The sequence below is a fragment of the Trichinella spiralis genome, assembly GCF_000181795.1.
Source record: "Trichinella spiralis strain ISS 195 chromosome Unknown Scfld6, whole genome shotgun sequence".
NCBI lineage: Eukaryota > Metazoa > Nematoda > Enoplea > Trichinellida > Trichinellidae > Trichinella > Trichinella spiralis.
This window is the reverse complement of record NW_003526945.1, coordinates 5,613,503-5,639,569: the sequence shown is the minus strand read 5'-3', so window position 1 is coordinate 5,639,569 and position 26,067 is coordinate 5,613,503. Positions and strand designations below refer to the sequence as shown.

Here is a 26,067-nt window from a genome sequence, read left to right as displayed (position 1 = left end):
AAATTTTTAGACATTAATTTTAAAATTTATAACTAATTAAATTTCAAAAAAAAATATTACATTTAATATTAATATTACTGCTTACTGAAAAAATATTTATCTTTGTTGTTGACAATTTTTTTAACTAGCTATCTAACCTGAAAATTACTTGGGTACTGTACGTGTTTTCAGTACTCTGGTGAAAAGGTAGACTTCATTAGTAGTTGTGTATGTCGTTTCTTCACATGTTTTGTTACATTATTTACTTTTAGGTCTAATGTCGAACATGGAGCCAGTGGGCGATTCGATGGGTTTCGGTTCCAAAGGATTCCAAGTTATCGAATGGCACATGCTGGACGTGGCAAAATATCTACGCTTAAATACAGCATCGTCTTTTACAATTCGCACTTTGACTTATCCACTAACTGTGGTAAAAACGCGAATGCAAATTGAGCCAAAGGTTTATGCCGGAATGGGCACATTGGGCACTTTTCGCCACATTCTTGCCAATGAAGGCGGTCGAGCTTTGTATCGTGGGTTTCTTCCTAATTCTTTGCAGATGACATCGGTTATGACTTACTTGATGTTGTATGAAAAGATACGAGAGAAACTCTCTAAGCATGACTTTGCGAACAGCCATCTTCGGTAATTACATTTTTGCTAATCTTTATGCAGAAATAGTAATAGGTGTATTGAAAAGCGTTCATTTATTTGTATTATTTAATCGTTCATGTGATGAAATTGTTTTTGTTTTTTTATTATTAACAGAGCATTTATTGCCGGTGCGGGAGCTACTGCCGGGGCTCAACTAATTTTGGTTCCGCTTGACGTTGTCTCTCAGCACATGATGGTTTCTCACATTGCTTCGAAAAAGCATCCAATGAGCGTAGACGCGTCGATTTTTGAATCTCCATTGAATTTGTCTGAAAAATGCAAAGATGCCAAGGGACCTCTCAGCTATCTCATCTGCAAACAAATTTACGAACGAGATGGTCTTATCCGCGGTTTTTACCGTGGCTATTTTGCATCGCTGTTGTGTTACGCACCAAGCAGTGCTGTGTTTTGGTCAACTTACCATGCTTTATCAGGTGAAATGTTTTTCAAATTGGATTTAATTGAAATTAGTTTCTATTATTTGTTCAGTTTAGGCTGTCGAAAATATATGTTTTCATTTTTTTTAGTTAAAAAAAAGTCTTGACTTTCATTTTCATTCATTGTTCTATAATTTTACTATATGTATGATCTTAAATATAATTAACAAAATTTGAAATATAATTTCAGATTATATTTGCAAGAAGGTCGATTCTGTTCCTCAAATTGTCGTGACTGGTGTTTCAGCTACTGTGGCTTCTCTGACAGCAACTGTCCTTACTCACTCTTTAGATGTGTTTCGTACGAATTTGCAGGTGATTATTGTACAGATTTGTTGTCTCTTAAATAATAATGTTCAAGTAATTCAAGTAAATTTTATTGCAATTAGGAATTAAAAGAGTGTGGATTGCTTTAAGATGAGTTGAAATAATTGCAGTGGATGGATGTAAGTTGAATGAAGTAATTAGTTAAAAAAATATTTTGTTCAAATTGAAAATGTATTGTTTTGTGAATTATTATGATTTCAGTGGTGTGCAGAGTGTTGCCATTATGAAAGAAACACATTGATATTAAAATTTTGTTTTATCAAATAAGCAGACTGTATGTAGATTGAGCGTTTGGCGACAGACATGAAGCTTTGGGTGTTTGAAATTTGAATCATCATTCAACATTCAAATGTTTTTCTAGTTGAATGAAGTCTGAATTTCAAATAAATGAAATGTTAACACCATTCGTTATAATTTTTACAAATAATTTAAGGCTGGATAATTTAGATAATTTTTTCTTTATTATTTTCGGCATTTAGAAAAAATTTCGTGTCGAATGTAATGTTTTGTTAAGTGAATGAAACTGAAATTTCATTATTAAAGGTTCGCGGAACAAAATGGCGTGAGACGATGTTGAATTTGTGGAAAAAAGAACGTTTCGGAATTTTTACCATGGGACTGACAGCGCGCGTATGTTCCGTTTGTATTTCCTCTTTTTTCTTTATCACCATGTACGAATACGTGAAGCGTGTGAGTGTGCAGAAGCATTTCCAGTCGCAAGTACGCTGGTGAACGTTGGTGCATTTGAACGTGAAGAGTGAATATTTTTACTTCGGTTTGAAAGTTGCTGTGAATTGAAGAATTTTAATAATTTTATTTTATTTGCGCGCATGGCTGCCGTGTTTTTTGGTGCTGCCATTGAACAGAGAAGCTCATATTTTGGTAGATGATACTGGAATAAAAATAAAATGGAAAAAGTGTTTGCAATTTTTGTGAATAAAATTTACTTATTTTTTCAAATTTCAATTTATTTCAATTGTACAATTTGTCGAATGGGCGTAATAATGGAACGAAATAATTTTTAACAAATAAAAATACATCATTATACGCGTTGAACAATTGTTTTTACTTTCGGTGTATCTGTTTTTTGGTGTACATGAAAAGTTGGTACATTTTTTTAAAACGTTTTTTAAAATAAATGATGTCATTTTTTATATACATTTTTAACTTGAAAATCAATAAAGCATGTTTTACTGTAGTTAAAATTCACATTTTAATTTTGTTAAATTCAGTCGGGCTTGCGTTCAGTTTGGCGGCTGTCGTTTTTCTCGGCTGTGAGGCCCCTCCAAGTTGACTTGTCGACGACTGTTGCTGCGGTGGAGTGGATTTGTTTTTTCTTTATTGCAAAAAATTGTTCACCGTTCAATTGAGTCTGGAGTCGATTGTTTTTGTCAGTTTTTTCAACCATAAAAAAATTGGTTATGATTTATTTATTTATTTGCATATATAGTTTCTTTTGTTAAATATTTTAATGAATTTTTCTAGATGAACCGATTCGGTAGAATTGGGTTTGAAAATCGACAAGCTGATAACTTCGAGTGTGCTTGCGTCGTCATCGTCGGTGTTGTTGTTGTTGTTGGTTTTTGTCGTGGCGCAAGCTTTTCACTTTGTTTACTGTGATTGAAGCAGAAAAAAAACACGCCAGCCGAGTGATCGTTATCAGTTTTTTTTCTTTTGCGTAGTTAATTTTTAAAAATTATACATCGTCAGCATTTTTTGTCAATTTTCAATTTAATTAATTTTCTCTGTTATTTTTCTGATTCACAAGATTGTTGGTTGGCTACTGTAAGTTGTTGTTTTATATTTTTTGAGGCGGGTTTCCATGATCGCCTTTTCCCGTTAGCATGGTCAGTTTAGCAAGTGGCAGAAAGCAACAGAAGCGAGAGCTAATTTTCGAACAGAAAATAGTCGAGCGGTGCAGATGCAACCAGCGCGCGCGCTCGGTTGGCCAGCGCCGTGCGCTTGGTGGTCGTCTTTAATATTCTTTTGCCGTTTGGTTCGTAGTCAGTTGTTGCCGCGCGCCGGCCGGTGTAGGGGCAAAATTTCCTCCCATCTAGCCGCCGGCGGCTTTCACACTGCCAGTGTCTCTCTCTTTCTCTTTTTTTTGATCTTTTTCTTATTTTTAGCTATGTTGGGCTTGTCGTTGAAAATCTTTTGCTGACGATGTTTGTGTAAAATTGAAAAAACCAACAACTAACACTAATCAACGCTTGTATCTTTGCCCAACAGTGAAAAACATTCATTTTTTAAAATAGAAATTTCAATAATTAACACGACATGATTGATTGTTGTAGGTTTGAAAAAGATGATTTGATTTGATTTCATTTCATTTCATTCTTATTCTTTCTTGATCTTCTTCGCAAAATTGTCACGTGAGGAGCAAATTTCAAATTCTTAGCTGAAGCTCATTTCACGGCTTGGTCTGGTTTGTTCTTGCTTGTTCTTCTTCTATTGGCTAATTTAAGCGTCGCTCGCTCGCTCGTTGGTTCGTTCGCTGGCCGGTAGATGACGACGGCCACGACAGCAACAACGCTCAGCTCACATTTTCATTTTTACGCGCAGCGGCCACTATGCTCGGCCCGTTTAGCCGCGCTCTGTTCAACAGAGGAAAATTTGTTTACTGCTTGTTTGTTTGTTTGCTTATTTGTTTACTTGTTTGTTTCAGAAGTGACGATGGGTTGCGTTCCAAGTCGACAATTCGATTCAAACGCCAAATCGCACTCTTTTTCGGTGACAGCAAAACTCTCGTCCGGCAGAACTGTCCGCGGTTCAATTGAAATCGGCCCGTTCGGAATCCGCTTCCACCAGCGTACCGCGTTGATTATTCAATGTCCGTGGCACCATGTTCGTTGTTACGGTTTTTGCGACGATTTTTTCAGGTTACATCCAATACAACAAATTTATTATTTTAACAAAAAAATGAGTTATTTTTTATTATATTTTATTTGCAGATTTGAAAGCGGACGTCGGTGTGAATTCGGACCTGGTGTTTACACGTTCCAGTGTTCTCGGGCTAGCGAGCTGTTTTGCCAAGTGCAGAGAATCATTTTGGAAACTGCTACATCCACGGCCTACAACGAAGCGGATCGATTCGACAACTCTTCCATCCAGCGTTTTACATCGTCCGAGTATATATATATATTTATTTATTTATAATATTTTTTTGTTTTGTGACGATAATTCATGATAATTTTTAAAATTTTAGTTTTTTTGGCAATCGCGCCGAATTTTCAAGAGCCAATGGTAAGCTTGGTGTTATTTTTGTGGGAAAATTTTCCATTTTTTCTTTTTATTTGTTCAAATTGTAGGCGCTTCTCGATTTGGCAACTGCAACACGATCCGTTTGATGAACGATTTCTCCGAGTTCAGCGAATTGCACATTCCCACTCAGAGAAACGCTTGCTTCGTCGATCTACGATCCAACGCTGCGGCTCCGTCGACCAACAGCCAGTCCCATTACATCAACGTCCATCCGTTGAATCAAGCCGCTAATCCGGGTTTGCTTATTATTATTATTTCTTTATTTTTCTTGTTGTTCACTTAATTTATTCTTCTTGTTTAGTTGAACAAGTTGTGAATCAAGACCGACGACGATTTTTCCAATTTCTTGGCAGATCTGGCTCGTCGCGCTCCAAGGCCAAAAATGCCGAACGACCAACACCACCACCACCACCAGCAGCAGCAGGAGCAGCAACGTTGATGCCAGCAGCTTTGGAACCAATCCGAGCGTTAGTTGCTCCAACGGCAACAGTACCGGAGCCGGAGCCGACTCCTCTTCCATTGACTTGTTCGCTGTCGGACGGTGGCAATGGTGAACAGCAGAATCCGGCGGTGGCAAAAGCCGAAGACCAAGCGTACGACATGAGCCAGTTGAATTATGTCACTTTGGAAATGGGCTCGTCGGCGTCGTCTTCGTCCAATCTGCAGACGCCGACCACGTCCCGAACTTTTGGTGATGCAGCGACCGGTGCCGGTACTTCTTCTTCGACCAACTACGCGGTGATCGATTCCACCAAGACCAAGGCGTTGCACCACACCACGTCGACATTGCACAGCCGTTCGTCGGACGAATTCAAAGCTCTGCGACGTGGCCGCTTTGCCAGCAGCACCGATTCGTACGGTCGTTGAAGTGGAAATGTTTTGCACTACACGGTGTTTTATATAAATTTATCTATCTCTCCGTATAATATATATTTATATATATATATATATATCTGTCTCTGTATCTATATTTCGTTTTTCATCACTATATACCTCTTCAGTTCAGTTCAGTTCAGTTCTCTTCTGCTCAGTTCTGTTCATTAGCTACATTTGCACTGATGCGCAAAGTTGTTGCGTGATATGAAAGTGACGGAAGATGAATGAACGATGAGTTGACGAGAAAATTTATCTAGTATTTTTTAGACATGTTTAAGATAGCGGCTTTTGTTTTGTGCTTTTTTCCAAGCAAAAGCCCCTTTTGTTTATCTATTTATCAATTTATTTATCGGTTTGTTTGTGCTCTTTCTCTTTCTGTCTATATCTTTATCAGTCTATCTCTTTCTTTCTCACTCTCTTTTCTCACTGTTGAGTGGGAGTGAACAATTTCTGGTCTCACGTTCATCGTCAGGTCCAAAATATTTCAACTACCATCTTTTCATTATTGCCTAGCCCCGTGCTTGCCTATCCCCAAGCAAAAACTTGAACTCAGTTAGCAAATATTATATTCAATTTTTCAATTGCAATTCATATTATTATATATATCTGGTGGCGGTTGTTCTGGTTTATATATGTGTCTGTATGTGTATGTGTATGTGTATGTGTGTGTGTGTTGGTGTGGGTGTGGGTTTCTTGAATTTTTTTTGACATAAAACACAGGTAGTGCAATAATAAAATGAACAACTTGGGAGATGAAACTTTTGTCTGAAAAGTCCATGAAAAAGCAGCAGTGCTGTTGCAATAACAAGTAATTTTTTCCCTTCTCATCATCGTCATCTTGAAAGTGTGCAATTGATACAAATAAAAAAAAGACTGAAAAGTTGAAAAAAATGATCAGCTAGCCCATTTGCGTTACATTAGCGAAACGGCTTGAAGTTTGTGAGTGAGAAAAATGTCTGTGCATCTGTCAATATGACAAGCGTTTTTCAACGATCGCTTGCTAGAAATGATCGATAGATAATTCAATAATTGATCAAATGAATTTGCCTGGAATACGTCGGCACTTAATGCAGTGTAGTGATGCTTCTTTTGTTTAGTTTTATTTTTTCATTTATGCTTTAAAACATGAAAATGACAACAATTTCACAAAATGCAGAATGGGAAAATTTTTAGAATAAAATATGTTTATTTCTCAATCTTTTTCATATTTTTCAAAAATGCAGTTTCAAACAAATTCAACTATGTTTTTTATAGAAATTTCAAAAAGTCACCCGACCCTCACTGGTTGAAATTTCGTTGGTGCAATTTTGTCAAATTTGAAATCAAATTTTTCTGCAAAAGTTGAAAATCTTTCAGCTCACTCCAAATCAACGTCGTCATCACCGTCTTAATAAAAAATACACACACACACACACAGTTGATCACTTGCTTTGTTCGTTTATTTATTCATACATTTATTATTATTATTTTGTTTATTCTGCGTTTTGCCATGTTACGTTGGAATTTAAAAAATTTCACTCCTTTCTTTGTTGCCCCCTCACTTTTAGCCCCACTTGCGACGGTAATTGAACAAATCGCCTGTTCGACAATTGAATCTTGTCAAAATTGCTGCCGCTATAATGGAAAAAAGCAAATCGGTTGTCACTTTTATTCGACAGTGATTTTCATTCCAATGAATCGAAAATTACAAATTGACAACTTCACTTAAGCATGCATTCGATTGACTCCACTGATTAACATTTAAATTAATTTATTCAAAAAATTGTTTCTTTTTAAAATTAAAAACAATTTTACTTTCACAAAACCAATGCAGCATCACAATAAATAAATATAATGGACAATACAGTACGCTGAAATTTTTACTACTTGATTGTTTTTTATTAAATTTATTCTATTGTATTTCCTGTTTATTACATTTTTTAAATGAACACAAGTACAATTTGTAATGTTGATAAAAAAAGTTTTTTCGTTTATATGAAAAATAATTTATTTTTAAAATTAAACATAAAAAACAATTATCATTAAATAACAGATGAAAAAACTTATGCTGAGCTGACTACAGTAATGAATCAGTGCGACTGTTGAAAATGTAAAAAAAGTACTCTCTCATCTGTAATAGAGAATTTTATTTTTTTAAAATAATTATTAATTTAAAAAATCAAACAAAAAAAGAACTGTTAAACTTCGTTTGAAAAAAATGATAATGAAATAATTTTTGGTGCACTGTATAATCGGATAGTTCAAAAAGATGGGTTTTTGTTTAGTTAATTTGTTCAACTGTTGAGCAAACAATAAAATGCAACGTCACGAGCAAACATTGCCGACCGCTGTGGCCAACTGAGATGAAGACGCAGAAGAATAGTTTTACAGCTTTTCATATTTTAACTTCGGGCATGTTGCGACCATTAACGCTGACCACTAGTTGTGTAATAAAATTTATGCAGTGTTGACTTTCGACCCTCGATTTTCATTCAATTCAACAACAACGCACAATGAATCAAGCATTGTTTATCAAAATAAATTTCCCACAAACGTGATTATGATCAATTGAACTCTGTGCAATGCATATAAGTCGAGTTGTTTTTAAATTGAAAATAATTTTCTGCCCGAATATTGCTTGTCACCTGCTTCCACTTTGAATAAACAAACAGCAGATAAACGGCGCTTTTTGTTTACTTTAATCGGGTCGACAAGAATAGATAATTGAAATTTTGCATAGCTATAATATCAATCAATTGAGGAATTCAGATTTGAACAAAATTTTCACAGTACCATAAATCATTCTAGCTGAACGGCAATGAAACCAATGGAAGATTATTTTGTTCGTAAAAAAGTTTTTCTTTACTTACTAAACTGAATAAATTTCAATTTTTCTGATAAATTATGAATATATATGTATATATTTTGTCCAGTTTTTAAATTATCATCACAATACGCATACATATATATGTATATGTATATGTATCTATGGGTGTGGTATTATACAATTTGTGTTCGAGTGCTTTTCTTTGTTAAAATTTTTTGTAATTAATAAATTATCGACACTGAAAACTAATTTTGTTTAATTTTAAAATTCAACACGTTGATTGCATATTTTGCATTCCGACAATATTTAATAAACCATATTAATATATTATTTTTTATTTTGCTGCTTTAAAATTATCAGAGGCCTCAAAAAATTCACTGTCACATTTTTTTCAGCATGTGCAAGTAGTAGAATGGATTGCTTTGTTGCATTTTTTATTTCATTTTATTTGTATTCAATTGCTAACTAGCTAGGATATCGTGAATCATCATCATCATCATCAACCATTGATCCGTTGATGTTGATAATAACGACAAACTGCTTTGATGACGTTTGTAAAATGCTAAATTATTATTCAACTCAGCTTTACCACCGTCTGTGGAAATGTTATTTCTCTTGTTTTGCTTTTCACATGTTCGCATCTGATGTAACTCGTTGGTTAACTTCCACAAGCTTAGAACGAACAAGATTCTGTTTTTGTCTTGTGACTGTTATGCTTAATATGTGTATGTATGTGTAAAAGGTCTTTTTCAAATTTCGTCTATTTCATTACTAATGGTAGTAGATGTTGTTTATTCGTACAAAATGTGCAACACTTTATCAGAAACTCACTGTTTGCACGCTTTGTGTCAATCACTCAAACTAAACGGGGATTATTTTTTTCCCTTCAACATTATTATACATCACTCTGTTCTAATCTGACATTTATAACAAATGCAAATTATAAATGATAATAATTTTGCGTATATATTTTTTTCAGCAAATTTGTCTTTCCCTTCAAAACAAACCAATATATATATATATATATATCTGCATATATATGTAGATTGTATTGTATTGTATTGTATTGCATTGTATTGCATTGAATTGTATTGCATTGTATTGTATTATATTGTATTGTATTGCATTGCATTGCATTGTACTGAACTTTTCTTGTGTTGGCTTGCTTGCGGCGTGACAGTCGCCGTTGACGTGCCGCTTCTCTGGTACTGCCGAATTTTTGACACTTCTCTTCACACCAAACGACAACAGTGACATCTAGTGTCATCTGGAGTCGTTGTTGTTGTCATCAAGTCAAGTCAGTGTCTTTTGCTTCGTCGTTCTGTCAGCATCATAATAATAATAATCATCATCATCACCATCACTATCACCATTACCATTACCATTACCATAACCATCATCATCATCATTATCATTGTGACCAATATCGTCATCGGCACACGCTTGAAGCAGAGTGCGTCGAGCTGCTGCCGCTGCTTTTGCTGCTGCTGCTGCTGCTGCTGCTCTTTTGCCATTTCTCTTCACACGCTTTCCATTCTCCCAGGCAAAATACAATTTGATGAACACGTTTGGTGAGTTGAAAATTTCAGAATGAATTTAAAAAAGCAAACTGTGCATTGAAAATGCATATTTTGTTTTTTTTTAATGAATATTGTTGTTTTTTTCGTTGTGCAAGCAAAATGTTGTGATGGATATTTATGAAGTGAATTTTCAGTTGATCAAAAAGAAGAAGTGATTTTTTCAAAAAGCCGGTCAGCAACAGTTCCAGTGGCAGATCAGATTTGGCCAACCATCGCCGGCTTGTCCAAGCCAGTAGTAATCGTCGTTCTGGACGAACGAAAGCAGCTCGCTTTAAGCTTGCATGTCATTGTCATTGGCATTTTCTGCCGCTGTCGCTGCCGCGATTGCATGTGTTAATCGAGCAAAACCAATCAAAACAATAAGCATAAGCATAAGCATAACAACAACGACAACGACGACAGCAACAACAACAGCAACAACTACTACTACAACAACAACAACAACAACTAGCTTATTGCTATTGTGTTCAATCTCTTCTTCACCACCGTCGACCATTGAGACCGCTCCTCTGTCAACAGTATCCAACACGTCGACGCAACCAGCTCGACCAATGGTCAGTTGCTATAATCCGGGCGAGCTGATTGCCACCGGCAGTCCGAACTTGTTCTGCTCGGAATTGCCACGACACTGGCGCTCCAACAAATCATTGCCAATGGCGTTCACTGTCATCGCCTTGGGCGAGATCAAGGACGGTACCAAGGTTTCGGTCAAGGCTGGAAATGAGGAAAATTTTTGCGCTGAATTGCGCAACAGTACGGCCATCATGACCAATCAAGTGGCTCGTTTCAACGATCTGCGTTTTCTTGGCAAAAGTGGCCGAGGTAAGAGGTTGTCCAAGTGACAGACTTGTTTGATAATGCTAATTTTATTATTTTTTCTTTTTATCAAACTGAAAAATAATTCTTTTTTGCATCAATGATCATCTTTGCATGTCGGTGGGCGTTGTTGGTTGTTGTTCGTTGAAACAGAAGTGGACAAATTATGAATAATATCATAGAAACAGCCAACGGCTTTTGACGGCAATTTTCACCACAGGCAAAGTTCGCTTATTTATAGTAGCAAGTGCGCGAGGTGGTTGAATTGGTGTTTATTCGAATGCCCAAACTACCGGATTGATATTGTACGCTGTGAGCGTTGTTGGTCAACCGCGACTAGCGTAGTGGCATTAAGGTGCGGCCCGTTTGATCGTTCGGCCGACTCTTATCAACGTCGTCCGTGTTGATTGGTCGAGCATTAAGATTGTGGGGTGGGAGGTGTGGGTTTGGCTTTGTTGTTTACTCAAAATTTCAGCTTTCTCTCTCTCTCTCTCTTTCTCTCTCTGTCACTCACTCATTCACTTAGTCTTACATTGCCTGTTTATCGCTAGTTATCATCACTGTTTATTATTTGGTTAATTTTCAACTCAATCTCAACTGCATGCACATGCAAGCATGCATGCGTGACTTGCTTGCTTGCTAGTTTGAACGAACTTATTGGGAGGAATTTTTGATTTTTCATCAAATTCGAATAGAACTTCTGCTATTTCACACCTTTCTGTTTCAATTTCTTCTGCTGCTAATCTCCTTTCAAATGTGACGACAGTTTTGATGGGGGGGGGTTGAAATTTTTCAAAACCAACTTGTCAAAGTTGAATCTCAACCACGAACTTAACTTGCAGCATGCAAGTGAAAATTCATTTGAAATTCAATTTCTGAAAACATACACAGAATAAATTTGTATGGAGTTGATGTTAGCTAATAATTGTAATAAGCAGGTGCTGGTTAGTGTTTGTGTTGAATATGAATAAGAAGAAGAACCGTTTGGTCGTTTGAAGCTGTTGCTTTCATTCAGTCTATTAGTAGTAGTAGTAGTAGTAGTAGTAGTGGTAACAGAGGTAGTTATGCCTGAGCAAAAATGAAAAAAAACGATTGGTCGTTGCATTTTGCCTCAGCGTGAACTGTTTGTCAACGAATGAGAAGACCAGTTGTGTGTGTGTGTGTGTGGGCCAAGTTCTAGAAAAGATTTGCGGCGTGCTCTATTTCTTTGCCTTCACTCCGCGCAATCCAATTTCAAAATTTATGCTTATTTCTCTGTCATTGATCATTTCACAAGATGAATTTCTCTTCTTTCTCCCAACTACTACTCCATTTGACCTTATTTAAATTTATTCTCCCAATGCTTCTTTCTCTTTTCCAATATCAACATTCCATCATTGCATGGGCAATAACTGTTGGTGGCATATGAAACTGAAAAATTAAAAAATAGTAGAAGAGAAAAAAAAAGAAATTTGCTCATCAAATAATAATAATAATAATAACAATAATATTTGGCATATTTTCACCTTTCTCATCTGTTTTTCATTAATTTGATTTTTATCTTTCTATAAATGCATGCATGTTGAAAAGCAATGCATGTCACACAATCAGTAGGCTTTTGTTATGTTTGTTTGTTTGCAGCTGTGAATGTAAATTTCCATTTTTATCTCATCCGCTTCAAGCAGTCGGAAGGAAATGGTCGTGCTTGGTCTTTTCTTTTCAAATGAAAATTAGCAGATTTCTTTTTTTTTCTTTTTTGGTATATCATATTATACTGCCCGTTCAATTGTTTATTCTAATCAGCGGAGATTTTGAAAAGCTTCCGATTTTTTTTCCACTAATGAATGCATTTGGTTGCACTGATGGTTCTGATTGATACGGTTTTGGATCACCGATCAGTGGACAATTGAACACTTCAAATGTGACGTGAAAAATAACATTTTCAGCATTTTATTTTATTTTATTTTATTTTTCTTCGTGAAAATACTTTAATCAAAAAATCTGCATATTATTCCATTTCAGGAAAAATGTTCACGCTTACTATAACAGTGCACACGTGGCCACCTCAAGTTACCACTTACAGTAAGGCGATCAAAATCACGGTCGATGGACCACGCGGATCCCGCAAACCGAAAGAAGCGTCCACTTCTCAAGCGTCGGCTAATTTGTCATCCAGCTCTTCAACTGTGGCAATAAAGCGAAAATGCAGCTCTGATTCGACTTCCATTTCGACCGAATCACCTGTACCTGGTAAGATGAACAATTTCACAGCGAACAAATCATTTGACGAACAAAATACAATCAATTTGAATGGACGGTTTTTATTTTTCCATTTTCATATATAATATAATATAATGTAATATAAGGGTAAATAGTGAATAATTGTTATAATTGCAGATTTTATCAAATTGCCAATCAGTTACAATTGAATTAGATTTTTTTTCTTGTTTGACTTTCGTTCTTTCTTTGAAAATGTTGGAAATTGTTAGATTTTTTTTGCTGCGACATTTCAAAAGAAAAAAAAGAAATAGCACTTCATTGCATTCAAAATAAACACGACGAAGTTGAAGCAATTTTTGGATCAACAACGACGACACCCAATCTCCTGTATCATATTAATAATCGATCAAACTGATGCATATTGAACATTTTTCAATATTAATCTACTTCAAGAAAAGAGCCATTCATTGAAGTGAACATGAACATAAAGTTGGCGTTGCAAGGGTTAATTTGGCAACAAAATTGCACTGCTTCAAAATCGTGGTCGACCGACTTTATTCCACGGAAGGTGTCAACTTGTTTTGCCAAAATTGGGCAAAAAAGGAGGCTTTGCCTGCATGACCAGGATGTCGTCATTTTGCTTGGCAAGCGGTTATGAATGATACTGGCAACTGGTGACGATCCAGTTTTATTGTAAATTTATTGCATACTGTTGGCAAAGGACACTTTTGGGTAAGTAATATTGTCCACAGCAGCAGCAATAGCAGCAGCAACAGCAACATTAGTAGCAGAAGGAGAAGAAGAAAACCAGTTACCGCATAATTCAAAATTAAACATTTTCCAAGCACTCTAAGCAAACAATGGATTCGTGTTTACTTTCGTCTGCTTAGCTTGCTTGTATTAAGCAATAAGATGCGCTGATATCTTTGCCGTGCAAAACAATATTTCCACAAAGATTTCTTCGCACCATCGGATTTTAGTAGATTTTTCGATGTTTGAAAATTTTAAAACTGCCATTTGTTGCGTTTACTGTACTGAAATAGTATTTATTCGTCATCAGAAACGGCCAGAGAAATACTCTTCCAAGCCAAAAAACCATTTTTTTAAATAAGTTACACATTTGAGCATCATTTGCATGATTAATTCGAACAAAAGAATTGCAACCAAAAATCCTGTTTAACAATTTGCAGTTGTCACGTGTTCTACATAGTTGTGGTTTGTGTTGGTGTACGTGGAAAATGTGCGTTTGAAACGGTTAACGATTACAACAAGTGCACACAGTTTTGCAAAACTTGCCATCCGTTCAAGCGCTGCTCTGTGAACAAATATTTTCCATTATCATCACTTTGAACAATACATTCAATATTTGTAAATAATGTTGGAATAGCTTAAATTTTCTATAAAACATTCATATCGATACATATACATATACATGTATATATAATTGAATAGCACTGTGAAAATAATTTCGTTTATTTTTTGCATAGCTTTTGGCTAAATTAGAAATGTATAAACACAAACACCGGATATTATGCAATTGAATCGTGTGAAATTTCCAATTTCAATCAGTTGTTCAATTTTCAGGTTCATTTCTATTTGGCAAGATTGCAAAGCCATCCATAACAGCCGCAGAGTTGATATCAAGCTCGCAGCTTTTGTCAGCGTCTGCGTTTCCTGTGGCCGGTCCGTCGTCAACTTACGCCACCCGTCTGTTGCCCGGTGGCTCGTTGGGACCGTTACCAAATTCACTGCTTCATCCGTTGCCGAATTTCCAGCTTCCGAGCACTTTGCCATACAGGTCAACCGTAGCGGATGTTACCACAATACCGAACGTGTTCGGCGGAGTGAGTCTGCTGAACGCAATTTCACACGCCTTCTATCCAACAATATATGGTGGTTCACTTCTGCCGCCCAGTCTTGCACCATTTCCACGTCTACCGCCGAGAAGCGCCGGCTTAGCAGATCCACGTCTCTACTCGTCCGAGGTAAACGATTTCTGTGGTCTGTTTCGTGATGTGGATTTATCTGGCTTGCAGCAGCCGCTTTTGACTAGCCCATTTCCAAATTTCATCTCTGGCTTTGCCGCACTTTCACCGTCCGTGGAGCCGAGCATTTTGGCACATCCGCCTCCGGCGCCGCCGCCACCTCCCCTGCAATCGAGCTTTGGTCTGGGCGCGTTCACGGCGCCGAATGATCCAAATCGTTTCCGACGAAACGGAGTCGAACCCCCAGCGCCGGTCACGTTGCCTGACTCGACCACACCTTTCGTCACGGATCTGAATCGTCCACCGCCGCAACAGCAACTCGTCGCACCAATCCATAAGCCGGTCGACCTTCCAACGCCGATCAATCTTCTCTTCAGTAATCAGCATGAAAAGCCGAAACAGTAAAATGCAAAAAATAAGAAAAAACAAATAAGCAAAGCAAATAGAGCACGATTTGCTCATCTCCTTATCTTGCACATCAACTTTGACCCTCACTTTGACTTTACCATTTATACGCTCTTCTGCCCTCTTTGACTTTCTTCTTTTCCATCTGCAACTATGTGCAATAATGCTGCTGCTACTACTACTACTACTACTACTAATAATAATAATAATAATAATAAGAGCTGCTTTTTTTCCACTTTCAATTTTCTCCTCTTTCTATAGCTGATTTGATAAAATTAGCAACATAGCTTGCCGCCGGTGTAACATTTTCTTTTTCTTTTTTTCTGATCTTTCTCCTCTCACACAGCCTCTGTATTATTATTTTTTTAACAATAATCTTTTCGCTTGTGAATCCGGTGTCGACTATGTTTTTCCAGTGTTTTCCATTTATCCCATTATTAATGTATTTTTTTTTCCATTTCAATATATATATTTATATATTTTTATTTATTTATTTATTTAGCTTGTTGTTTCAGTTGAATGAAACAAGAATCAGAAGAAGCATGACAAAAATATTTGTCTGTGAAAATTTTCCATCGTAAAATGTCACCAATTAATTGCACTGCATACACCTATCTACCTATCTACCTACCTACCTACCTACCTACCTACCTGCCTGCCTACCTAGTCCAGATGCTTTTTGCTGTTAAAAATAATAAAGCAGCATTTTCTCGCAATAACATTTTATTTGGTTGTCCCTTTTTTTTATTTTATCAGTAATTGAGAAAAAAAATCAATACAGAACACAAAAACGAATGCGCAACACCGAAAACAAACGACACCAGTCAGCATATGTGTTCTGAATTGAATGCATGAATGGAGAAAAATGTGGAATAGAAATTAATATGAAATTGTCAAATCAATTAAATATGTATTGGTAATTTTTATATTCTTTATTAAAATATAATTTCTCATTATTTTGTATCTATTATTCTTCTACTGATGGCAGTGATTGATTGATTGATTGATTTCATTTATTAAAATTCAAATTCAGAAAATAAATCTCTTTTCTTCGCATTGTTGAAGAAGAAAGAGTATTTGTTAATGAATGGAACCCAGTTGGGAAAACTTCTGGAATTTCTTTTTTAATTTTTGCAAATATGCAATGATAATAATAATAATAATAATGATAATTTTTTTTCTTTTATAGTTGACTTTTTATGGAAAAATTTCCATTATTTCATTCATCTCTGGTTATACAAACTCTGTTGTCATGGAAAACTCATAAAGCTTCAGTGTTGCTGGTTGGAATTGAAAGAAATTTTCCGCTTATCTTATCTGATCATATATCAGAGAAGAATTTATACGAAAGCAGAATTGAAAATATGCAAAAATAGGACGTATTTGCCTTGTATATTGGGAATTGCTTAAAATTTTGAGTAGGTTTTGTTGGAATAGTTGCTGACAAGCGGTTAATGTAAAAACGTCGATTTGCTGATTTCACCGCCTGATATTTTGGACCGCACATTTATCAACGTTCTTGTTTTTTCACTCATTTTACATGTGGCAGCATTTTGGAAATTATTTCTTACCTCTGGCAATACCGGTACGCGAATGACAAAACGACAAACACCCTCTATTCATCTCCAGTCACAAAAATCAGCGCGACAAGGTAATTTTTGATTGTTGTCGTCGTCGACATTCAGTCCAAGCTTTTTTTTGCCTCACGTCACTCGAGAAAATTTTTATTCAAATTCGAACCTCATTTGTAGCTTTCTATATTTGGAAAAGCTTTCCAGGTCAGCAGCATCAAATGTATTTTCCCATTTTCGCATTTCACACCATTCGACGAGATGTGTAATTTGCACTTTTGCAGCAAGAAACTTACATTAATTGTTTTGAAAATTTTAATTTTTTACTCTTGGGATTTGTTTCAGTTTTTTTGAATTTCTAAACAGAAAGAAATAATCACTTTAAAGCCCCCCCCCAAAAAAAAGTACATGCACACTGAGAAATATGAAATTAATATTTACGGCTAGCTCGTTGCTTGGCTAACGACATTTTACAAAAATTAGTTAGGTCACAAGTCAGTCAGTCAGTTAGTGACACTGGTAAGCAATAATTGTTGTTACGCGCCAGTGAACCGGCGGCGGCCAGAGAAAAATCCATCATCCTTCCCAAAGAACCACACCCACAAATGCGGGCGCTTTATCGGCCCGTTTCCGCGTGCAGCATTTGTTGCGCTATTTCTGTCAAAGGGAAAATAAAAATGACAAATCGACCGGTACAGTTGGTCTCTGTCGTCACCAACAATTCGACGACAATTTTTCACCTATTCCACAAGAACATCTATTTTTCAACCCTACCGATCACCACTTATTTACTTGCATACATACCAAAAACAACAAATTTTTGCAATCGTGCATTTAAAAAAATATCTTATCTCTTTTTTTAACATCAATTTAAACTCAATCTATGTGTGATTAATTTAATTTCAATGAATTTTCTTTTTCGAGAAACAAATCAAAAAGAAAAATCCATCGAAACATCAATTTAGTCGAAATAATTCATAATTTAATTATTTAACTCGATGTTGATGTTCAATTCAATTCAAGTTCCATTTAGATGCTGTGCAATGATAAACGCGTATGAGAAAAACGGCAAAGTGAAGAAATTAAATGACAACTTCAAATTTGATAAAGGCATTCCATTGGAAATTTCCTTTTCCAAATAAATAATAATGATAGTGATGTGATCGTCATCATCACCATCATCATCGTCAGTATCAATTGCCGTATGCAATTCGTAAGTAAATACGAATGGATTTGTATTGTTCAACTTTTTCCACAATGGTTTGTTTGTTCGTTATGGAAAAATATTTTCTCCTATTGCAATTGTTGAAGCTTAATTTTTTTTCGAGCTTTTTTCTGTGAAAGAAGGAGAAAAAAAATTTAAATACTCTCCGGCCTAAAGTAAATCGAGTATGGAAAATTTGCATTGCTAGTAACAAACATTCATCAATTGCATTGAAAGTGTTCACAGTTGTGGCGTTGGCCCTTTCACAACAATCGACCATGTTCGGCTATTTAGAAAAGAGAAATGCAGTGGAAAAAGAATAAATACGGTCAGTGTAATTTTCAGCTGAAAATTACGATCATCACCCCGCACTGCGTAGGCCCAAACAGTGCCAAACTCGTCCATCAACAAAAGACACGCCCCAGCCAAGCCTGGCATTGAATAGGGCAGCGGCAAGAACGTGGCTATTTAATTAGCCTACCGAACTTGTCGTCAACGTGGACGTGCTAACAAAATTTCATATAAACGCTACCCTCGACATCCTCGTTTCACTTGAGATGACACTTTGCTCAATCAAAAACCAAAGAATAGACAGACCATTGCCATTGAACCTTTACAATTGGCAAAGAAATTCAAATATTACATTCCAATTTCGAACCTCTGAATCAAAAGAAGCGATGTTGTTTCAACAGTTTTATACAAACGACAATGGACTTCAAAGAATAAAAGAAATTCTAGGGAAGTTGTTCTAGAACTATTTTTTTTCCATTTCAAAAATTATTTTAACAACTTTTCCAATCAAATCATATTCATAATTTTCCATTATTGTTTGTTCAGATTAACGGCTTTATTTTGGAATTTCATTTCTGAAAATGCAAATCAAATTCTACTCCACAAATCAATCAGCAAACAATTCTCATTGGCAAATCGAATTCGTCCAATTCTTCAACCGTGATCAACAAAAGACAAAAACAACAAAAGCAATAATTCATATAAATTTCACAAAACTTTTCTTTTTCAACAATATTAATTTATTCCAACCATAGTTGCTGAACAACAATGCTCTCTCATATGTGCCGTGGTTGCCGTCCAAATAGCCTAATCGTTCAGTTGTCCATTCAAATGTGCCACTGGATATATAATTTTAAAAATTGTTCACGTAACAGAATGAAATAAATTATTCTACCAAATTTCTTGACAAATTATTTTGTTATTTTCCTTATATAATAATTCTTACTTTCTATAGTTTTGGTGAAAAAGTTGCTCAATGCTATGACAATTGTTCCTGAAAATTCTTTTCTTAAAGCATACTTTAAAATTGAATCTTTCGTTATATGATTTTATCAAATGTACACTAAATTTACTGTTTGGTTAAATTAAATACGGTGAATTTTATTGTCATATTCATTTTAGTATTTGATAACGATACACTGAACAGATTAAATAAAAGTTAACATGGCGTAATAAAGCAGCATCTTTAATTACGAAAAGTCACTTACAACCTAATATTAGCGAAATAGAAGCGAGTTGAAATCAGCGAAATTTACTTTGGCATAATATCTACTGTTGATAAGTTGTCGGTGATTATGTATGTTCTTAGCGATTTGTCTGCTTGGCACTTCTCTACCTGCACCTTGGCGAAACAAGCATGATTTACGCGGCTTACTTTTGACAAAAATTGCATATTTATCATTCATTTTCAGTTCTGTTCATCGAGGGCTCTCTATTAACTGTCTGTTTTGCAAATCCTGAGGTCTTTTCAGTTTTAATGGAATCTTGCTGCTGCTTTGTTAATCACTACCCGACCTGATTTCTTCGCAAATGCACTTCTGCGCGCAGTCTGGGCCGCAGCAAGGCAGTCTTTTATGCTAAACCCAAGCTAAGCACCGGTTCTATCTGTGACGTTCCTTATTTTATCTTTGGTTCCTTCTCCTAAGTCATCTGGCATACTGATTAAGTTAATTTCACGACAGCATACGTTTTCAGTGTGAAGCTTCTATGCTAATCTAGTTTCCATCAGGATAGCGTTAAAGTGTTTTTTACTTTGTTCACATTTTCATCAAACAATACTCAATCTGGCGATACTGAATATCTCTATTTTCCTTTGACTATGCAATTGAACGTTCTTTCCTCGAACTTGAAAATTCAATTTCAGACGTTCTAGAATAAAATTCACAGCTGTTATTCAGAAAAGCTCAAATTTGAATGAGTATGCGGCTATTTGTAGTTGTTAAATCTCATTCTTATAGTCAATGCTGTGTTACTTAGTTGACAGTACAGACTCAGGATAAATATTCCGAGAACCAAACAACAAAGCAGCAATGAAATCGCACATATTATCCGGTAACATATTTCAGCAGTCACAAGAAAACAACACACAATATTTGTTGGTAAAGAATAATCTTCTGTTTAAATAACTCTGCGTAAATTTTCTTTTTCAATTATACAAATCAGTCCTTCACCATGTGAAGAAGAGGCTAGCATTAGGCTTTTAAAAGCATTTTCAATTTACGATTGAACTTTAGCACAGCTAGGCTAGGTCAAACAACACTGATTGCGCCTTGTTTTTCAATTATGCAAATCAAATTTTCGCACTGTGAAGATGAGGCTAGCATTCAGCTTTTCAAAACAGAGTTCATCTTGCGTTCTGCTGTACAGCAGCTGTGCTAAGTCGAATAAACTACGTGCGCTTATTTTGTTTATAATGCGTATTATCGTTTAATTGAAATTTTGTAACGGAGTTCAGTATTGTCTGCCATGGTGTATCGAATGCAATTTTGAAATGCTTTCTGAATCAACACTGTGTGACGATTTCAGATTAAACACCTTCAAAGGAAAAAGCCCGATGAGCATCAACAAACAATTTGTTTTTTGTTTAATTTTGAAGCAAAGATTCATCATTTTTTTCAAAACAACACAAAAAAGATCCAGATCAACGACTGATTCTAGAAAGGTGCAACTCTTTTGATATGTTTTGTAATAACTGAAAAATATCGATATAAATACATTATCAGACTGGACTTTACTAACAAATGAAATATAACTTGGAAAAATACAATGATTTTAATGGATTGAAATTTTACCGATATCTTAACCAAAAGTTTGTGAGAAATCTGTATTGAATAGACAATAATTCTAATTGTCCATTATAAATGAAAAATGTAATCGACTCTAGCTGGCTTGAATAGAAAATTTTGCTTTAACACAACCTTCGTTTTAAAAAAGTGATTCATAAATGTGCAGGAAACACATGGACAAATAATATTTTTATGCCAGAAGATGAATATCACCTCTGAAAATACGCTTCACATAATTTCATACATTTCCTAGAAATTGTTACTGTTGTTCTTATTCCAAATTCAAGATCTACTGAAAGCTGAGTTTGTGTTTCGGACGAGAAAATTGTTACCGCCATGGTAAAAGTTAGCAAAATGACTTTCCATTCATACTTGTTAACGACGCCTGACGGATTATACGGACCGATCTGTACACCAGGGGCGGGGTATTTGAACCTGAAAATCAGAATAATCGTGGCTATACATACAGTAGTTTTGTGCTAAAAATAGAGTCTATCGAGAAGCTTTACTGATGACCTGTTTGTTCTGACCGCTATTTTGGGACTTTCCGATGGTATATACGAACGTCACGAATTTGCAAAGCGAGGACGCAGTTTCAATGAAGCTTTCCACGATCTGGATATCCCAACCACAGGTGTGGTTCGAGCAAGTTGATGCGCAGTTGGACATCCGCCAAATTTCTACGAATATGAATGCAACATGAACTAACATTTGAGTCGTTTGATGTTAGAGATTCAAGTTAATTTGAAAAACTGGGAAGCAACTGAAGTTTCATTAAACGGCGTTGACAAGTGTAATTTTTATTGGGGAAAATGTTGGTAATGTTTTTATTCATTATTTGTTTATTTATTCATTTATTCATTGCATATTTTTATTTTAACACTTGTTGTTTTTTTGTTTTCTAGATCTTTTCATTGCATATGGCAAGGGTCAGCAGCCTTCTCCCAGAGAGAAGCTGGAAGCGATATTAGTGACTGGAAAGCGGGCCGCATTCATCTAAAGTTTCTTCGCGCAACCCGAGTATCAACAGTTGTTATGGCTGGTCATAAGCGTAAAACGGCCGGATAGGCCGCTAAAATTGTTGCCGGCCATAGATTCCATAGTTTCCGTTCTTTTACGGCAATCAGTGAACATGCTTGATGAAAACAGAACTATCCAAGCGTTTCATACGTCTGTTATAAAGCATCAACAATTGGATTGCATCAGTTTCAGTTTGAATCTGTTCCGAAACTGCCGATCCCGCATATCCAACACAATATGGTATACTTGATACACGTCTTCATCAATGACGTCGTTACGAACAACTCACGACTCTAAATTTTTGTTGCTCACACATCCCTCAACCGATTGTGGGTGGTATCAGGACCTTCCTGTGCTTGGTAATTCTCTGCATGGGATGAAAAAGAAGTATTGTGCCCAATATGATTGCTCTGAAACGCTGCTATTAGGGGCGATGTTGACTGTCTGATTATGATATTACAAGGCACTCAACACAGACAGTGCAACTCTTTCTAAGGAGGAATTTTTCCAAGTGATGCGGAAGAAAAGATCAAACAATATCATACTTTCTGTTGTGGCTAAAAACCAACCAGCCCCTCCTGGTAGCACGGCGACGTTGAAGAGGGATGTTCTTGAAAAAATTCTTGGTCCGACATCAAAAAACTGATTCGATTTCATATTCTTCTACTCATCCAAATCATTTTCAATAAATTTATGCTTCAAATGCTTTATGCTTAATTAATTAAATTTATGCTTTATTCTTCAAATTCACTTATATAATTAATTTCAATAGAAATGCTATTGGAAGATTTAATGTTAAAATTATTAAAAATAACATTTACTATATTTTTTGTTTTGTTTTGTTTTGAAATAGATTTGAAATTAGTAATGTAAACCCAATCGCTGAAATAGCTGAAAAACAGAAAAAATTGTGTGACACAGCTTAATCATCTCCTTGCTGCCGCTGCTTTGATAATTTATTTTCGAAATTCAGCTGCTATTGACAATTCTCTCTTTCTTCGGCATAAAATTTAATCTGACCAACGCACATGTTTATCCAAACGTTCTTGAATTCAAAGATTAATTTTAATTTGTCAAAATATAATTTGACATCTCATCATCAGAATTCAGTGTAAAAATTGAATTATTGCATTATATTTTTAATTTAATTTGAACACTGCAATAGCACTTCTTTGATCAAAATTTACATATCATCAATATCACTACAGGTAGTATGATATTACGCTTTATTATCTATCATTTTGTAAATACTAAATTATTGTATCGAAGTGCATGATCAGATGGATAGTTGAATATGTTGGACTGTTTTTAGATATGATATTGGCATTTCTCTTTAGGTGATGTTGAAGTTCTGTTGATTTTTATTAACTATTGCGTTTTAACTGTGTGCTTTTTAGGACAAGCAAATTTTCTTTCTGTTAATATTATATCCTACTGAACGATTTCAGAATTGTCAAGCGTTGCGTAATTCGACGTCAGGGATAGCAGAACTCTTTAAACGCTATCCTCAATTATTTCATTGGCGGAGGGATGAGAGAACTGCATTTTCCATATGCAGCTCATTGTAGATGAATACAAACAGCACTTGTGACGTGATTGAGAAATCCAGAACAAGCGAAATGGTAAAACAAATTTTGTTGTATTCTGTCCATTCTGTTCATTTGCATTCTGTTTAAAATATTGGATTGATTTATCATCATGCATGCATTAGGGCATAACATGTTATATGGGATCAATCTGAATTCATGTAACAAGCGTATTTATATCTAATTCTCTAGCAGTTGTATGCAGTATGGATATAATGTGTTCTTTTTGTTGAATTAAGTCACCGACTACCATGATCATGCAATTCATAAGTTCATACAATGTCCAAGCAGAAAAATCTTAGTATTAATTGTTAATTGTATGTATGTAATTGTTTTCATGAATCGCAATAATTCATCAATATTGTTTGCCTTCATTTCAAGCTGAGTTTAATTTCAAGATATGCATTACTATATTCTTTTAAAAGTAAACTGTTTTCATTTTGTTTCTATTATCAAAATGCTTACAGTGCACAAAAAATTAATTTTTGTATTACTTTATTTTTTATGTGATGTTATTTTGAAAGTTGTTCTAGCTATTGTTTTTATATTTCTAGCTAAAAATGAACGCGATTCGTGACTTAATATATTCCAGTAGGTAAACACGTTGAAAACCGCCATTAGTATGACATAGAGAAGATATAAAAAATAAAAGGAACATCACTAATAGACAGGATAGTTCTTAACAGGAATAGACAGGATGCTTCTAAAAACGCGCGCCGCATTGTAAAATAATTTGCTGATAAATTCAATCAATACTGTTCCAATTAAATATGTAAATTTTGAATAACACCTAATTGTTTAGGCATTTGACATTTATAGAAGGGATTAGATTCGATTTACAGAAGGGACAGACCTATTAAAATAAACATCTTTTGTTGCTGTAAACATTGATACGTCCGTCGTGAAAATTAATCAAACGATTTTATATGCACACATATTGCACTTTTATTTTTCATTCCTTTCTATTTCAACGTCGTTTACGTCCAATTTTCAGTTTTACTATTTTGGTACATCTCAAAAAATACGCAATCAAAGTCAGTGCGGATAAGTTCATAGTAGTTCGCTAATAATTTCTGATCGATATAAATCAATTCTTTAAATACTGAAGAAAAACCTTTTTCTCGAAAATTTAAAAATTTCATGGGCTATAGACTTGGTTGTTTTGCGAAAATCAGTGAAAACCTTTTCCTAGAATTTGGGCTTTTTGGATTGCCTGATTTTCACATTCATAAATGATAGTGTTTTGGAGAGTTTCACCGGAAACTACCTAATAGTTGTGGACTAAATGGGCTCTGAAGTTGAGGTTCTGCATATCTTAATACATAGGGAAGTCGGCCATCAGTAACTATCTTTATAGGAAGCAGATATTGCCAATTCCTGCACATGAAACATTTTGACATCGCATCTGTTAAATTTTCACTAATGTATCTTTTTCTACGATCAGTTGAATTGAATTAAATTGAATTTCTGAAATTATTGCTGTTAAATAAACATTATTTCCTGCAAATCAAACCGCAAGCGTCGTAAGTGTTCACTTTGCTAACTTTTGCGGTTATCTGTTATGTCATTTGCATGAATATTATCAGGTAAACAAATGCGCAATAGCCATGTTACGGAAAGTAATTGAATCCGAATAAAAGTGCATGGTAATAATATTAAAATTCATTCGATTTGTTTCTAAATTTCTAATTCGTAATTACTTTTTAGGAGAAGGAAGTGTTAGAAATGCGTACATAAGTCTGACAGAGGAAGAAAGGCAATATGTAAGTAGAAAACATTATTTTACTTGTATTTAAATCATTTTGAAATTTAGGAAATTTATTCTAATGCATAACATTCATGGTAAAAAATTAAAAGTGACTGCTCGCCTGCAAATAAATAATGGTACAACATCACACAAAGCATGTAATGGTAGGCAAAGTTCTTCAACACGGCAATAATACCATACGATTAAGTGCCCTCATTCCTAGATTTTGATTAGTATGATTTCAGCCCATTAGAAAATTTGATGATCACCTGGTAAAGATATATCGACGACCAAAGCGAGATATTCAAGTGTGAAATTACACGCTGAAAAGAAAGTGGGAAAACGTACATCTTTAACATTATCCAGCTAATAGGCCTGATGCTTTTGTATTGCGCCCAAATGATTATTACCCGATCGTGTCCTTACTCTTACAGATTTTCGTCATTCACCCAATCGACAGTACCAGCGCAGAACGAAACTTTACTGCAGTGAAATATCTAAAAAGCTATTTCCGGACTACGATGACAGAAGAACAAC

At 35.3% G+C, this 26,067-nt stretch overlaps 6 protein-coding genes across 6 annotated transcripts; 3 read left to right on the top strand and 3 right to left on the bottom strand.

Moving 5' to 3' along the window:
* The first annotated feature begins 265 nt into the window (after positions 1–265).
* Tsp_09675 (conserved hypothetical protein) lies at positions 266–5,525 on the top strand. Its single transcript, XM_003374270.1, has 8 exons — positions 266–624; positions 748–1,067; positions 1,261–1,385; positions 1,941–2,087; positions 2,630–2,713; positions 2,883–2,976; positions 4,706–4,894; positions 4,960–5,525. Exons 1-8 carry the CDS (start codon positions 266–268, stop codon positions 5,523–5,525), a joined length of 1,884 nt encoding a protein of 627 aa, XP_003374318.1.
* Positions 5,526–10,564: 5,039 nt separating this feature from the next.
* Tsp_09676 (hypothetical protein) lies at positions 10,565–10,916 on the bottom strand. Its single transcript, XM_003374269.1, has 2 exons — positions 10,812–10,916; positions 10,565–10,780 (listed from the first exon to the last, which is right to left on the bottom strand). The coding sequence occupies exons 1-2, from the start codon at positions 10,914–10,916 to the stop codon at positions 10,565–10,567; spliced, it is 321 nt and encodes a 106-aa protein (XP_003374317.1).
* Positions 10,917–12,742: 1,826 nt separating this feature from the next.
* Tsp_09677 (hypothetical protein) lies at positions 12,743–15,325 on the top strand. The gene is made up of 2 exons (XM_003374268.1): positions 12,743–12,965; positions 14,520–15,325. Exons 1-2 carry the CDS (start codon positions 12,743–12,745, stop codon positions 15,323–15,325), a joined length of 1,029 nt encoding a protein of 342 aa, XP_003374316.1.
* Positions 15,326–18,617: 3,292 nt separating this feature from the next.
* On the bottom strand, positions 18,618–19,784 carry Tsp_09678 (hypothetical protein). The gene is made up of 6 exons (XM_003374267.1): positions 19,648–19,784; positions 19,465–19,530; positions 19,338–19,385; positions 19,142–19,230; positions 18,744–18,813; positions 18,618–18,711 (listed from the first exon to the last, which is right to left on the bottom strand). The coding sequence occupies exons 1-6, from the start codon at positions 19,782–19,784 to the stop codon at positions 18,618–18,620; spliced, it is 504 nt and encodes a 167-aa protein (XP_003374315.1).
* Positions 19,785–21,032: 1,248 nt separating this feature from the next.
* Tsp_09679 (hypothetical protein) lies at positions 21,033–21,846 on the bottom strand. The gene is made up of 3 exons (XM_003374266.1): positions 21,743–21,846; positions 21,441–21,612; positions 21,033–21,083 (listed from the first exon to the last, which is right to left on the bottom strand). The coding sequence occupies exons 1-3, from the start codon at positions 21,844–21,846 to the stop codon at positions 21,033–21,035; spliced, it is 327 nt and encodes a 108-aa protein (XP_003374314.1).
* Positions 21,847–24,343: 2,497 nt separating this feature from the next.
* On the top strand, positions 24,344–25,579 carry Tsp_09680 (hypothetical protein). The gene is made up of 2 exons (XM_003374265.1): positions 24,344–24,374; positions 25,491–25,579. The coding sequence occupies exons 1-2, from the start codon at positions 24,344–24,346 to the stop codon at positions 25,577–25,579; spliced, it is 120 nt and encodes a 39-aa protein (XP_003374313.1).
* The last annotated feature ends 488 nt before the right edge of the window (positions 25,580–26,067 follow it).

Excerpts from the sequence above, each read along its gene's own strand:
- Tsp_09675 (XM_003374270.1), top strand. The coding sequence starts at position 266 with ATGGAGCCAGTGGGCGATTCGATGGGTTTCGGTTCCAAAGGATTCCAA. Across the intron at positions 1,068-1,260 it reads AACTTACCATGCTTTATCAG|ATTATATTTGCAAGAAGGTC; the intron begins GTGAAATGTTTT and ends ATATAATTTCAG. Across the intron at positions 2,977-4,705 it reads CGGTGTTGTTGTTGTTGTTG|GCGCTTCTCGATTTGGCAAC; the intron begins GTTTTTGTCGTG and ends TTCAAATTGTAG.
- Tsp_09676 (XM_003374269.1), bottom strand. The coding sequence starts at position 10,916 with ATGATATTATTCATAATTTGTCCACTTCTGTTTCAACGAACAACAACC. Across the intron at positions 10,781-10,811 it reads CAAAAAAGAATTATTTTTCA|CATTATCAAACAAGTCTGTC; the intron begins GTTTGATAAAAA and ends TAATAAAATTAG.
- Tsp_09677 (XM_003374268.1), top strand. The coding sequence starts at position 12,743 with ATGTTCACGCTTACTATAACAGTGCACACGTGGCCACCTCAAGTTACC. Across the intron at positions 12,966-14,519 it reads GACCGAATCACCTGTACCTG|GTTCATTTCTATTTGGCAAG; the intron begins GTAAGATGAACA and ends TTCAATTTTCAG.
- Tsp_09678 (XM_003374267.1), bottom strand. The coding sequence starts at position 19,784 with ATGCAATTTTTGTCAAAAGTAAGCCGCGTAAATCATGCTTGTTTCGCC. Across the intron at positions 19,531-19,647 it reads ACAGTAGATATTATGCCAAA|TGTATCGTTATCAAATACTA; the intron begins GTAAATTTCGCT and ends TAATCTGTTCAG. Across the intron at positions 18,814-19,141 it reads ATTGTTGTTCAGCAACTATG|TCCATTGTCGTTTGTATAAA; the intron begins GTTGGAATAAAT and ends TATTCTTTGAAG.
- Tsp_09679 (XM_003374266.1), bottom strand. The coding sequence starts at position 21,846 with ATGTCCAACTGCGCATCAACTTGCTCGAACCACACCTGTGGTTGGGAT. Across the intron at positions 21,613-21,742 it reads TCGCTTTGCAAATTCGTGAC|GTTCAAATACCCCGCCCCTG; the intron begins GTTCGTATATAC and ends TCTGATTTTCAG. Across the intron at positions 21,084-21,440 it reads AATTTGGAATAAGAACAACA|TTATTACAAAACATATCAAA; the intron begins GTAACAATTTCT and ends GATATTTTTCAG.
- Tsp_09680 (XM_003374265.1), top strand. The coding sequence starts at position 24,344 with ATGAACGCGATTCGTGACTTAATATATTCCA. Across the intron at positions 24,375-25,490 it reads TCGTGACTTAATATATTCCA|GAGAAGGAAGTGTTAGAAAT; the intron begins GTAGGTAAACAC and ends ATTACTTTTTAG.